The sequence below is a fragment of the Chlamydotis macqueenii genome, chromosome 1, assembly GCF_036417535.1.
Source record: "Chlamydotis macqueenii isolate bChlMac1 chromosome 1, bChlMac1.mat, whole genome shotgun sequence".
In the NCBI taxonomy this organism is placed as follows: Eukaryota; Metazoa; Chordata; class Aves; order Otidiformes; family Otididae; genus Chlamydotis; species Chlamydotis macqueenii.
In genome coordinates, this window is record NC_141556.1 from 78,439,183 (window position 1) to 78,454,600 (window position 15,418).

Here is a 15,418-nt window from a genome sequence, read left to right on the forward strand (position 1 = left end):
CCTCCCATACACCTGCCAACTTACTCTGCTCTGGCTATACAGCTGTAAAATGGGAACAGCACTTCTCAGCCTCAGACAGCTGGGATACAAACCCATCCGTCTCTGGGTCTTCCAGGCAATACTGACTGTGTAGCTGCGAACATCAGCAGCTGGTTTCCTTCAGTGAGTGATACTGGAAACCGTACCAAAATGTCTTTTTCAGATGTAGATCTGTCCACAATGTTTATTTATCCAACCATTCCTAACCCCATCAGGACTCGGCAATGGCATTGCAATTTACAAGTGCAAATACAGTACAGGTAGGCATCTCATGCTAGATTAAATCTAAGCCAGAGAAGGACTGGTTCATTCTTGGGTAGTAACAGTGCTCTTTATCTATATTTCTTCTTTATCTTCACTAGATAAATTCTTAGTCCTCCCTTTCTAGAATTGCTAGTGCTATTAATGTCATAGACATCCTACTCACAAAGTGCTTATACTGTCAGTGAACATTTTATTGGTTTCACTCCCAGCTCTCTGACCTGGTGAGTGAGCGTGTGCTGCATTTCTCTCTTCCCTTCAAACATAAGTAAGCACAATGACTTTTTTTTTGACCCTGTAGGATATCTTGAAAGATATTCATATAGGCTAAATCAATCAGCCATGGAAAAATTACACATTGACTTCAGTGGGCATAAATCATATAATACAAAATGTTGCACAAATACAATAGCAGTCACAGCAGAATATTAGTTAGTAATATAGCACTACATTCAGAGACAGAACTACGACACTTAACTGCAGTGATTAGGCAATGCTGAAACAGTCATGGTTGTTAGGGTCTTCTGACTTATGTTTTTTAGTGCTCCACTTCCTAGTTCTTAAGCAGTTATTAATTACCTCAAGACAATTTCCCTTCCAAGTTTTTTTCCGCATCTCTTAAATGTGTTATGTCTGAAACTCTGGAAGGAACACTAAGGAGCTTGAAGTACTTTGTTTCCACGAATGCAACTATAACAAGCAGACCGTTCATTAGCTGTCACCACATAGTCACTGTGTATGGCTTTAAGTATGGACTGAAAGGACATCACTGACAGAAAAATGGCAATTTAAAACCACCTGTTCTCAGAATCTCAGTACCATAATTAATCTCTTCTGTTGTTTGTTTTTTATCTTGGCAATAACTGCAATTGCAGGTACTACCTTCTAAGCTACATCGCTGTCATATGCAGGGTTTATTCAGAAGGACAGGAGAGACAGGTCCTCAGGGAGAGAGAAAGTAATAATATCAGGCCTGAAATCAGAGGCTGGATCAATAAAACAGCCATCATGCACAAAAAGGAGACTATGAACCCTGTGTGTTTCTCTCCATGCATGGTGTAAAGCCATTCTGTGCTAATATGAGTAACTCAGAAAAAAAAAAACCTTGAAAGCATTTCTGGGGAAAAGGAGAAAATACCTGGTCTTCCGGTGGGGCATAATGGAGTTGGACTGCATGAAAGGAGAAGAACACTGCCTGCACAGTTCCCCCGTAGACACAGATCATGCTGCTGTGGAGGAGGAAGAGCATGGGGTCAAGCTATTCAGAAATCAGTATATAAAGCAAACTATAAATCTGAGGGGTCATTGGGAAAAAAAAATCTCACTTAGTGACATCCAGGCTTTTCAAGGTGGTGGCTATTCTTCTTTGTTTGTATAGAGACTTGCACAGTGAAGATAGCATCTCTCCTGAGATTTCTATGTCCAGCTGAAATGTAATAGAAAGGTAAATATTAATTGCAGCAACTTACCGTATACACAATGGAGAAGTGCATGCAATTTATTTTATTCAATGTGGTTTCTTACCCTCCACGTAACGTGGAGGGTATTTGTGTTCTGTGCCGTATGTCTATATCATAAACACTATTTCATTCCAGGAACACTTTCATCCTAAAAGCCAAGGCTCATCTGATTCTCATTCGATGTCTGAAATAGAATTCTAGTAGAGATAAATTAAAAAATCTCTACCTTATGTAGCTAAGCCTTATATGTGAAGAGACTTTTTTTTTACCCATTTAAATAATGCTACAAATATAATTATTGTATTTTGTTAAAATAATGTAAATACAGATTTAGAAGCCCAGGTTTCAATGACTTCAGATCTCAGTCAAAGAGCAAGAAGATTGAGAGGAGCTATACAGCCAGCCAGTAGAACTCTGTTCTTGCAGGTCAGGTTGAAGTATGAGAGCAAATAAGCGTGTATACACCTGATCACAGACAAATATGCTCTTAAATTAGGACTCACTGAAACCATTCTCTTTAAGTCACTGTAACCTTGACCACTTTCAAGAGCTCTGAACTAGCTTGTAAAGCAAGTTGGCTTTAGTGCCTAGTTTCATCTGGATGGGAAAGTGCTATATAAATGTGAGAGATTGCTATCACTAAGCCCTGTGTCTTCAGCCATCAAGCTATCACTTCATCCATCATCTAGAATTTTGGTGCAAGGGGGAGGAAAGAATATTAAATGTTAATGGAGATGTTAACTTCACTCATAAATATGTCAGTGGATGAAAAAAATGTTTTAAAAGGGGTCAGTGCAGCTGATATGCTCTATGAAAACAAACAAAAAAACCTATGCTTCCTCAGACTATTTTTTTCTTTAAATGAGCTTTTCATAATGCTGGTAAGATGAATTACAGTCCACCTTTTATAGTACATTTCTTTTAAGTCATTTTAGTCTCTAATATCTTTAAAGATGCATGACTTCATTTTAGCAGGCTTTGGATCAGCTGTCACTACTTCAATCAAAGAAAAGATTTTTGGAATAGAATATGTGACTTTTTTCCTTGGAAATACTAGCCTATTCTGCAGTTACTGTGTAGAGTAAGTTCTAACATGAAATGCTTCCTTAGTTTTATATCTGTGGATGCCTATAAGACAGAAAAGTATCAAATAAGAGCCATTCCTCAGCAGACTGACATGCAGAAGCAAAAGGTCAGATTCTGATATATAGCTTCACAAAACGTATGTTTACACTCTTGACAATGTTGAATTCACCCTTCAGTGAGGAAACTGTAAATACAAACTGCTTTGAAACAATATTATTTGGTTATCAGCTAACCAATGTCAAAGACATTCTCCCCAAAGCCTGACTTTCGGACTGCTGCACAGATCACTGGACCTCAGCACAGTACATTCTTGTACAAATGTCAGTGAGCAACATCCATACAAAGTCACAGACATGTACAATACAAGACTCTTTGGGAAACTGTTAGGGAAACGAGGCAAACTAAGCTGTGCATAAAAACTAGACTTCAGAAGAGATTCTGAGGTTCAAGAAGACCAAGTGCAAGGTCCTGCATTTGGGTCAGGGCAGCCCCCAGCATCAATACAGGCTGGGGGATGAAGGGATTGAGAGCAGCCCTGAGCAGAAGGACTTGGGGGTACTGGTGGATGGAAAGCTGGACATGAGCTGACAAAGTGCACTTGCAGCCCAGAAAGACAATCATATCCTGGGCTGCATCAAAAGAGGCATGGCCAGCAGGTCGAGGGAGGTGATTCGCCCTGGTGAGACACCACCTGGAGTACTGTGTCCAGTTCTGGAGCACCCAACACAAGAAGGACATGGACCAGCTGGAGAAGGTCCAGAGGAGGGCCACGAAGATGACGAAGGGCTGGAGCACCTCTCCTATAAGGACAGGCTGAGAGAGTTGGGGCTGTTCAGCCTGGAGAAGAGGAGGCTCCGGGGAGACCTTATAGTGGTCTTCCAGTACCTTAAGGGGGCCTACAAGAAAGATGGGGAAAGGCTGTTTAGTAGGGCCTGTTGTGATAGGACAAGGGGTAATGGTTTTAAAATAAAAGGAGGTAGATTTAGATTAGAAATTATGAATTTTTTTTTTTACGATGCAATTTATAGAACACTGGAACAGGTTGCCCAGAGAGGTGGTGGATGCCCCATCCCTGGAAACATTCAAGGCCAGGTTGGATGAGGCTCTGAGCAACCTGATCTGGTTGGAGATGTCCCTGCTCATTGCAGGTGGATTGGACTGGATGATCATCTGAGGAACCTAAAGGTGCACAAGTCCATGGGACCTGATGAGATCCATCCGCGGGTCCTGAGGGAACTGGCGGATGAAGTTGCCAAGCCACTGGCTATCGTATCTGAGAAGTCGTGGCGGTCTGGTGAGGTCCCCGATGACTGGAAGAGGGGGAACATAACCCCCATTTTTAAAAAGGGGAATAAGGAAGACCCAGGTAACTACAGGCTGGTCAGCCTCACCTCTGTGCCTGGCAAGGTCATGGAGCAGATTCTCCTGGAAACCATGCTAAGGCACATGGAGAGCAAGGAGGTGGTTGGTGACAGACAACATGGCTTCACCAAGGGCAGATCGTGCCTGACCAATTTGGTGGCCTTCTATGACGGGGTGACGGCATCGGTGGACAAGGGACAAGCAACTGACATCATCTACCTGGACTTGTGCACAGCTTTTGACACTGTCCCGCATGACATCCTTCTCTCTAAACTAGAGAGACATGAGTTTGATGGACGGACCACTCAGTGGATAAGGAGTTGGCTGGATGGCCGCACTCAGAGAGTGGTGGTCAACGGCTCAATGTCCATGTGGAGACCGGTCACGAGTGGCGTCCCTCAGGGGTCCGTGCTGAGCCCGACCCTGTTCAACATCTTTGTCGGCGATATGGACAGTGGGATAGAGTGCACCCTCAGCAAGTTCGCCGACGGCACCAAGTTGTGTGGTGCCGTCGACACGCTGGAAGGGAGGGATGCCATCCAGAGGGACCTTGATAGGCTGGAGAGGTGGGCCCGTGCCAACCTCATGAAGTTCCACCAGGCCAAGTGCAAGGTCCTGCACCTGGGTCATGGCAATCCCAGGCACAAATACAGGCTGGGCGGGGAATGGATTGAGAGCAGCCCTGAGGAGAAGGACTTGGGGGTACTGGTGGATGAGAAGCTTAACATGAGCAGGCAATGCGCCCTTGTGGCCCAGAAGGCCAACCGCATCCTGGGTTGCATCAAGAGAAGCATGGCCAGCAGGTCGAGGGAGGTGATTCTCCCCCTCTACTCTGCCCTGGTGAGACCCCACCTGGAGTACTGTGTCCAGTTCTGGAGCCCCCAGCACAAGAAGGACATGAACCAGTTGGAGAAGGTCCAGAGGAGGGCCACGAAGATGATAAAAGGGCTGGAGCACCTCTCTTATGAGGACAGGCTGAGAGAGTTGGGGCTGTTCAGCCTGGAGAAGAGGAGGCTCCAGGAAGACCTGATAGCGGTCTTCCAGTACCTTAAGGGGGCCTACAAGAAAGATGGGGAAAGGCTGTTCAGTAGGGCCTGTTGCGATAGGACAAGAGGTAATGGTTTTAAAATAGAGGGGGGTAGATTTAGATTAGAAATTAGGAAAATTTTTTTTACGATGCGAGTTATAGAACACTGGAACAGGTTGCCCAGAAAGGTGGTGGAGGCGCCATCTCTGGAAGCGTTCAAGGCCAGGCTGGATGAGGCTCTGAGCAACCTGATCTAGTTGGGGATGTCCCTGCTCCTTGCAGGGGGGTTGGACTAGATGACCTTTGAAGGTCCCTTCCAACCCTAACCATTCTATGATTCTATGATTCTATGATTCTATGTTCTTTAAAGGTCTCTTCCAACCCAAACCATTCTGTCATCTGAGTAGAAGTTTGGAGCTTTTATTTGGTTTTTTTTTTAGCTGCCTACATCTTGCCACTACTAGACAGGGTACTGGAATAGCAAAGCTAATGATGAGATCCACCCAAGAGTGCTGAGGGAACTGGCGGAGGTGATAGCCGAGCTGCTTTCCATCATCTATCAGCGCTCCTTGTTGACTGGTGAGGTCCCGGAAGACTGGAGGATTGTCAACGTGACTCCCATTTACAAGAAAGGTTGTAAGGAGGATCCGGGGAACTACAGGCCTGTTAGCCTGACCTCGGTTACAGGGAAGGTTATGGAACAGATAGTCTTGAGGGAGATCATGCGGCATGTGCGGGATGGCCGGGGGATCAGGCCTAGCCAGCATGGGTTCATGAAGGGCAGGTCCTGTTTGACCAACCTGATCTCCTTTTATGATCAAGTGACCCATCTGCTGGATGAGGGAAAGGCTGTTGATGTGGTCTACCTAGACTTCAGCAAAGCCTTTGACACTGTCTCCCACGGTATTCTCCTGCAGAAGCTGGCAGCCCATGGCTTGGATGGGTACACTCTTGGCTGGGTAAGGAGCTGGCTGGAGGGCCGGGCTCAGAGAGTGGTGGTGAATGGAGTTAAATCCAGCTGGCTACCAGTCACAAGTGGTGTTCCCCAGGGGTCGGTGCTGGGGCCTGTCCTCTTCAATATCTTTATTGATGATCTGGATGAGGGCATTGAGTGCACCCTCAGTAAGTTCGCAGATGACACCAAATTGGCTGGGAGTGTGGATCTGCCTGGGGGTAGCGAGGCCCTCCAGAGGGATCTGGACAGGCTGGAGAGCTGGGCTGAAGCCAATGGGATGAGGTTCAACAAGACCAAATGCCGAGTCCTGCACTTCGGCCACAACAACCCCAGGCAGCGCTATCGGCTTGGGGCGGAGTGGCTGGAGGACTGTGTGGAGGAAACGGACCTGGGGGTACTGATTGATGCTCGGCTGAGCACGAGCCGACAGTGTGCCCGGGTGGCCAAGAAGGCCATCGGCATCCTGGCTTGCATCAAAAACAGTGTTACTAGCAGGAACAGGGAGGTAATTGTCCCCCTGTACTCGGCACTGGTGAGGCCGCACCTCGAGTACTGTGTTCAGTTTTGGGCCCCTCACTGCAAGAAAGACATTGAGGCCCTGGAACGCGTTCAGAGGAGGGCTACGAAGCTGGTGAGGGGTCTGGAGCACAGGCCTTATGAGGAGCGGCTGAGGGAGCTGGGATTGTTCAGTCTGGAGAAGAGGAGGCTCAGGGGAGACCTTATAGCTCTCTATAACTTCCTGAAGGGAGGTTGCAGTGAGCTAGGGGTCGGCCTTTTCTCTCGTGTAGACAGTGATAGAACTAGAGGCAATGGTTTCAAGCTGCGCCAGGGGAGATTCAGGCTGGACATTAGGAAATATTACTTCTCGGAAAGGGTAGTCAGGCACTGGAATGCACTGCCCAGGGAGGTGGTGGAGTCACCGACCATGGGGGTGTTCAAGAAACGTTTGGATGTTGTGTTGAGGGATATGATTTAGCTGAGAAGTATTGGTGATGGTTGGACTGGATGATCTTTTAGGTCTTTTCCAATCTTGAAAATAATTCTGTGATTCTGTGATTCTGATAGAAAGTTGTCAGGTTGGATGAGTACTAAGCTAAATGTAATCCTTTTTATAAGCTAGAAGAACAAGGAAATTAATTACGCTTGTGCAAGCTTTTCACTTCAGGCTACCAGTGGGATTGATATGTGATCCATATGTATAGATAGTTGCTAATGATTAAGCTTCCCCATTTTAATGCTCTACTACTAATCAAATCAGATGCATTAACTGGCAGTGAGATTCCTGTTGGTCCATTCTCCACCATGTGCCTCTGGATAGCAGTACAACCCTCTCATGTATCAGCCACTCCTCTGTTTTTTATCATCTACAAACTTGCTGAGGGTGCACTCTGGTCCATCATCTAGGTCATTAATGAAGATGTTAGATGGTATTGATCCTAGTATTGACTCCTGGCGTACACCATTAGCGACTGGCCGCCAGCTGAACTTCATGCTGCCAATCACAACTCTCTGAGCCCAGCCGTTCAGGCAACCTTGCTGTCCACTTGTCTGGTCTGCTCTTCATCAGCTTGTCTGTGAGGATGTGCATATCCATATACACATAGCGTAACCCTTGAGTTTCAGAGTTTGAGCTCTTGGTATGTGGCGATGCTGAAACCAAATTGCTCAAGAATCCAGCCCCATTGTGCAACTACATGCCGTGTGTATGGAAAAAAAAAAAATTGGGTCTCAGGTCCAGAGCAGGAATATCTGTTTAGACTGTGTTCATATAAAATTGACTCTTGGAAGCCAAATGTATTAAAGTATTTCAACAGCTTGTACATATGGCAAGCTGTATAGTGATGACTTTATTTCCAGAGGTTCTGTGCATGAATGCTTGGAAACTGAAAGTGAGTTTAAGGGTTGTACTCTACGTCTGCCCAAACTTGACCAGTGAATCGGATTACACTGAAGACTAGTTCTTCTTTTAAAGACTAAAATAACCAATACGCATACGCAGTTAATAAAGAATAATCTTTTGCCAAACATATATAGTCTGAATGGACAACACCAAAAGCTGAGAGGAATAATTTTTATTCCTGTTTTACAAGTGAACAGCTGAAAAACCAAATAGGTTGCTTTAAGAGCAAGTCACTAACTACACATAATCTTTTGGATCCCCATCCCAGGTCCTAATCACAAAAGAATTCTTCCTTAAGGGAGTAACTAACAACTGAGAGCTGAGACAAGTGCACGGCAGCAGTGGGCAGGCTGGAGACAAGGATAAGATATGTGATTGGAACTGAAGCTGCTTAGAAAGAAGATTTCAACAAAATCTCTCTGAGTCCAACTTAAAGAGCGCATTGAGAGGAGAAAGAGAATGTTTAAATAGCTTTATATGAGAAAAACAAGTTTCTGCCTACTAGGTTAAGTAAAAATATCTACTCATAAAGTACCCTGAAATAAGCTTGCAATGGAGTCAGCTCAGTCAACGGGATGCTGGACTGAGAGTTGAGATGTGGGCTTTCTTTTGACTTTAACACCCCAGCCAAGTCATTGCACTTTACTGTGCTTGTTTTCCCATTTAGAAGTTGGTCACAGTGATGCTTTCTTGTTTTTCATATACTCTTTTTGTTATAAATATATTTGGAATTACTCATTCAGTTTTACCTCACTTTACAGGTTTAAATCTGTTGACTGCAGAGAAACATACAGCAGCATAGCTGAAATTCTAATATTGTTTTATCTATCACATCCCTCCCCCAGCAGCTATTTACACTGAATCCTGCCTGTGAACAATTATTAACTTATATTTTCCACTAACATCAGCTGAAAGCTTAGAACATCAGAAGCGTATGAGTCAGGAGAAACATTGTCTTCCTTTTCTTATATTGCTTCTTGAGTGGTTGTTACACTTTTCAATGTAAAAAAATTATTCTGGGATGTATTTTTGCAAATACCTTCTACAGCATCAGACTGACTTTTCTTCCCCCTTCAATCACTGAGCAAAGCTATTTACTGCCAAGCATATCCACCATGCACATGATCTCAAAGAAGCTATAGAAAAACATCTCAGTGTACTGTAAACTGAAACTCTCCATATGTCCTCTTAAACTACAAACCATACAAACATAGCTGGGTCAAGCATTTCTCTCCCTTTCCCAGAGCACTTGTGAATCACAGTCATTCACATCAGGATCCTTTTTTCCTCAGATCTCTTGCCCTAGTCATATTCCAATTGCATTTGCAGATGAGAAGTTGCTGTATACCATGTTATCATACCACGAGAATGAACTCCTTAAAAAAAAGCCATCTTTTGCTGCTGCTCATTGACTTGCAGAGATAACTCAATACAGGGCTGACAGCATTCCTGCTTGACATGTTCTCATGGCTTCCATTCAATTCAGAGTTGAACAAGAAGTCACTACTCAGAAGCATATTTTGTATAATATAGCCCTATGAATACTGAAGAGGAACAGAGATGAAACTGAGCTGTTTAAGCTAAATATGCAAATTCTATAGAGGAGTACGTTGTCAAACAACAAACAAAATGAGTATAAGTAACCAGAAATATGTATGTTGTTTAGAACATAAATTTTGACCAGCAGCAGATGAGCATTCATTACCTACCCTTACAGATTACTCCATCTTCCTACATAGTCTGCCCCGGATATGGATATGAACGGATACAAATACATGGATATGACTACCATGGACCTGTGTCTCAGAATTGTTTCACTAAGCCCTTTTACACCCCTTGGAAGGCAAATGAGCGGTGCATTTCTGTTATATTGTCTGAAGAATGAGGATCCAGGCTAAGCAACATCTGATTCATATACCTCTTTTTAGGGGGTAGTACTGGTTTAGGAGTTTTTATCTGGTTGTTAACTTCAAAGAGCATCTATCAAAATTTAGCATAAAGCATTTCAGCTACAAGATAAAGACTGTAGTCCACAAAAGCATATACTTTTTGTCCTTCTGGGAACAACAAATTAGCTAGAGGGTTACAATTCAGTGAGTAAAGGCAGTCCTAACAGAAAGCTTTTTCCATTTTTAATTAAAACATTATGGACCTAATTCATCATTTTGTTAGAAAACTTTTATTCTGGTCCGACCGCTGTAGAATTTGGCACACTGGTCAGTACAGGAGCCTGGCTGTGTTGTACTTCACATTCATATAAAACCACAGCTATTGCACCAAAGTTCAGCTGAGTCTCAAGGGTATTAAACTGGCTCCATGAAGTGATAGTTCAGGACTCCAGATTTAGAGAGGTGTTCCCAGCTCTACTAAAATATTTGTGAGGAAAGAGCCTACTCTTCAGCTATTACAGAGAGATCCTTCTCAAACCTCAAATATTAATCAAGTTGCATGTTATTAAAATTCACTCTTGCTTGCAAATCCAGAAAGCTAAATTTTACTTACCTGGCAAAATTAAATTAAAAGGGCTCCATTATACAAATAATCAAGAGCAACTTGAGGACAAAGGTGAAGGATTACACCCACCACTTAGGGAAGCCTGCTTCCTCACATCAGCCAGGAAAAGGGTCATTGCATTGACCCATGTCATGCCAACACGGTGAAGTTAGTTTTACATGAAGTAAGTTAAAAGAAACTGCAGCCTAGGGAATGCAGCCAATTCACAGGCCAGGAAGATTAACTCCATCTCCTGTCATCTTTGCTTAGTTCTTCATCAAAACCCACGTTACTTTGGTCATAGATATCGCACACAATTATCCAACCACTCAGAATTACCCAAGATAACTTCTCTTCTTCCTCTTCTACACCGGTGTGGCTCCTCATTATAAATGATGTTTAGAATAAGCCCCTCAACCAACAGTGGATTCATTGAAGTAGGAAAATATTATCATTTTGTCTGTGAGGAAATGTGGGACAAACCTACATTGACCTGCCTGGCACAAATGATCCATCAAAAGGGGCAGTTCTGAGAAGGCTGCAGCAAAGGGCGCTTGCTTTTATTAGGGATATCTACACTATCACGCAAGCCCAAGACTTTCATAAAAAGAAGTACTTCTTAGCGGTTCTTAACAGTATGAGATGAAAGTTCAAGCAGATAACTGTAGATAGTAAGAAATTTCCTTGGGAAAAAAAAACCAATAACTTCTATGGAACAAAGGGGCCTTTCATTATAAACTCCCGGCTCCTCCAAGCTGCAGATGTTTCAGTGTTCTGCGACTGGGGTTTACTGCAGCGATAAGATCTTATACGTGATTTCTGAGAGGAATGCAAGAAGGACCGGTTCTTCTGTTCGTAAGAAATTTACCTCTATGGAGCCAGGCCAGTTCATATTAGATGATGGTGTGGTCCGGATTTCTTATGTAGAAAGTTATTTTTCCCTTCCTGATGTTTCCACTGCTTCACCTTTCAAAAATAATTGTCACCAGATGACAAAATAAGTTCCAAGTTCTCATCTTTCTAACTGAGCCTTCGTATTTCCTTATGGACACATGAAAGATTTCTAATGTAAGGAGATCAATGGCTCAGTGAGTCATGCTGCTCCGATCTGTGCACAAATGGGACCCCCACTCAGCACCTACGTCTGTTCCTGCGCTGAGTGACTATAGGATGGGGCTCCATCACAGCAGCTCCTTTTTAACAGAGAGGTTTGCAGAGCTCTTCTGGAGAGTCATAATCTACATGCAAAGGAACTTTATGAGAAAAGGAGGAGGAGAGACCCTGAAAATGAATCCTGAGGCTATGTTAATAGGTGTGTAGATTTTAAAATCAGAAGTGAATGCCCCTTGTGGCAGCAACAAAGGACAGGAATACTTCTCTAGGAAACCAAAGACATATTAAAGAGATTTCAGAACTTCACAATAGTACCAAGCATCCATGTGGCCTTTGTGCAGCAGATCTTATGAGATGTGAATCTTCTACTGCTTGGAAGTATTCTGGGAAGACTTTGAGAGAGAAGAATGTCATAAGACGTATTTCACCTCCTGCTTCACTGAGGAGTTTATCTCCCTGGATAAATGAGAAATTTCTCCTTTTTATCTACAGCCTTATGATATAAATACAGTGCAGTAGTGACTGAAAGTTATTTACCATTAGATGAAAGTTTCCATTGCCAAGATAGCTTGGATTTCCAGACAGTAACTGTGACAATCTGTTACTAGTACCAGCCCCCAGAACGACCACTTCTGAAGTCTGTAGTAGCTGACCAGTAACCTCTTTGAATACCTTTTTTAGTTTCAGTGTCACTTGCAAATGGACAGATGTTCTCATCATAACAGCAGTATGACAGCTGCTTCCCTTGCGGTTAACCTCTGCAGACCAGATGACGAATATGACTAAGCAGCAGAGGTGGTTTATAGTTCCTACCAGATATGTCTGAAGAACATGACTGGACAGAAGGAAAAACTTTTCCATTGTTTCTCATTCCAACTTGTCCTCAGTTTCACAATATTTTATAATGCTGCATCCCCGTACTTCCCCATTTTTTAACTGTGTCAGCTCTCCACCACTCTCCCAAATCTTGCTTGCCTGTTTTATTAACTTTTTTTAACCATCTTTGTGTTCTCTTTCAGATGTCCCATATGCATGGAATGCTTTTTAAAAACTAATTCACAAAAGCATTACTCCTCTCCTCTTTCAGCTCATTCCTCAAGGTCTACACCCACCAGGATATCTGCAGGAAATTACAAGCTAATAATAGCTATGCAGAAAACCAGTGAGGATCGTCAAAGTACTTTAAAATGAATTCTATGTTTTATTCGTCTTTCTCACCCTTTGGATTAGATTATCTCTTGTCTGGTAGATGTCACCATCATGTTTTTTAATATCTTTATTAAACACTATAATATCTCCAGATGGAGCCAGGCCTGCAAGTGGCCCATAAATTTTAGCCCAGGCAGTGGAGCACAGCAGAGTATGGAGAGTTATCTCTGCTATGCTCATAGCTAAGAATGTAAAGAAGGTTCAGACTTCACCTCCTGGGGGGTTCCATACATTTCATGGCCTTTCAGGACTTCAGGCCTCATCCTCCTCAACCCCTTAAGGACTTCACATAGCCCTGGAAAGCCAAGGCTACAGGCAAATTTTGTTTTTATGCAGCCATCCAAACTGAGTCTGGAGGCTTCTATTAATTACTCCAGAATTGCCCACAAGACAACACAGAGCAAGAAAATTGGCATTGTTGCTTAAATGAAGATAGAGGAATTTACATTGATCTCTTCTCTTGCGCTTCCTTCAGGGAACACTGTAATTATACTGAGGTTAAGTTCGTTCATGGTAACATCCTTTAAATCCAGACCAGCTTCCCTGACTTCAGTGGAGGTAATATGGATTTATAAAAGTGTAAGCAAGGATGGGATCTGGTCCTAATTTAGGGCACATCTGCCAGCACAGATAGAGCTAAGAGAGTTTATTGTCATGTTAATTTTCTACCTTTGTTTGAGATTCTTCTAAGCATGGAACAAATCTAACAATTTTAAAATCTTGCAACATAGGCAATGTTATCTCCCCTTATCGTAGCTGGTGAATTCCACTAGAGCACAAGATGGCATTGTACTCAAGTAAAATGTGATGGCTTAAAAAACAGCCTCATGAAAAATAACGGCTAAAATTGTCATCCTGTAACCATTTTGAAAGGTGATTAACTTTCTGTGATGAGCAGCTCTATTGACATACTCCTGGCTGTTGTAAAATTAATCACCTGAGTAACAGTTCGCATGGCTGTACTTCAAGGAGCAGTTTGCCACACTCTTCATCCAGGCAAGAATCCAAGCGCAGAGTTTTGCCTGAGTAATAAGTGCTGAATTTATTGTATGATGGCTGTGAACCTAAAAAACCCCAAATAATTTCCTTTAAATAAAAAATTTTGTTGTGCTTTTTAAAATTGATATTCTTTTCTGTTGTCTGTTTTCATGCTTTAGAAAGTGAAGGAGGGAGCACTGCTTTCTTATAAAACTTGGAAGATTATTTTGTAGCACATGCAAGTGCCTTGCATGCCATGAAGCAGAATATTTCCTTTTCTCTGGCATCCAATATGTCCTGGTGTCCATTTTATTTTTAATTAGGCAAATGTGTCTGTTTTCTGTCTTAAGGGTGAAAAAGACACTGCTGATTGCTCTGGAAGGGTTACCTGTCTAAAAAATTCAGGATCTGATTTTACAGGAATCACTGTTTGCAGAAAGTATTGATTTTGTGCTAGAGAAAGAGATCTTGTGGTTCTTAAGCTCTGCTTTTACTGTGGGGTCAGAAACCTTACAGGTTTTGTGCATTATTATATTGCTTTAAGGGATAAAACCACTCCTGAGCAGATCAGTACCAAGCTTGCACAACTAACTCCCCTAGTGTAAATGTTAAAAATCAGATTCCTAGGAATAAAAGACAGAAGGCTAAGATCTTTTCTGGCTTAATCAGATTTACCTGAGTATTTATGCCAGCACAGGCTTAGAGTGCATTCTAGAGTGAGAAGGAATAATACAACTCATTCTCATTCTATAGCAGTGCAAATGTAGCATAACTCCCGTATTCAATCTTCTCCCTAGTAGTGTGAGAAAAAAGTCAAACCAAACACACTGAAGATGATGTGCAGAATTTGAAACTAAATGAGACACATATGGAGAGGAAATTGCATTGTAATAATTTGATTACATATTTCAAACAGATTGCTAGGACCCATGGTGTATCCATTCAGGAGATGGATTTGGTAATGTAACTGTAGTGATATTAGTGCAAATCAGGAGCTGCTGCAGTGACATCATGTTAGCCTCACTAATTCTGTAAAATCTTGCTGATACTTATTTTTTACCCTCAGCCTGTTTTAAGTGGGTGATTAATAATTTTGTAATCTGAGCTACGATGTAATAGACCATTCATAATAGCAGTTACTCATCAAGAATATTCTCAGCTGAACAATTCAGTACAATTGGTCAGATTCAGATTTCCCAGTGGTTTGCTCTTCATGTAGTTGCCCTGAATCACATTAGGGTTAACCAGAAGCAGAAGGTTTATGTTTTTCAGGATGTAACCCAGGAAACACAATTCAGAAGGCATTTGTAACTTCTGTTAAGGCTGCCCAAATTTAGAGCTCTGAATCAGAGCCATTCATGATACAGACTGGATGCAGTGTTCAGATATTCAGTTCCAAATTTTCCCTACATGAGAGATTTCAAAAGTTTTCAGACAGAAGAAGGTAAAGAACAAAGTCACCTATCAATCACAAAAGCGGAAAAAAAACCACTCTTTACACCCATAGCACTGCTGAGAGCCACACTGGTGCCCAA

At 42.6% G+C, this 15,418-nt stretch overlaps 1 protein-coding gene across 4 annotated transcripts in view; it reads right to left on the reverse strand.

Annotated features, from left to right (window-relative positions):
• LOC147602149 (uncharacterized) overlaps window positions 1-15,418 on the reverse strand; it is a 214,208-nt gene that overhangs the window by 147,952 nt on the left and 50,838 nt on the right. For all 4 annotated transcript variants that reach the window (XR_015259976.1, XM_086757844.1, XM_086757853.1 and 1 more), the window contains 2 exons: window positions 1,626-1,726; window positions 1,439-1,529 (listed from right to left, as the gene is read on the reverse strand). Coding sequence is in view for 3 of the 4 variants with exons in the window: in XM_086757844.1 (XP_086613970.1) it covers window positions 1,439-1,529; window positions 1,626-1,726 (192 nt within the window). In the remaining variant the exon portion in view is untranslated. The remainder of the gene's footprint in view (window positions 1-1,438; window positions 1,530-1,625; window positions 1,727-15,418) is intronic.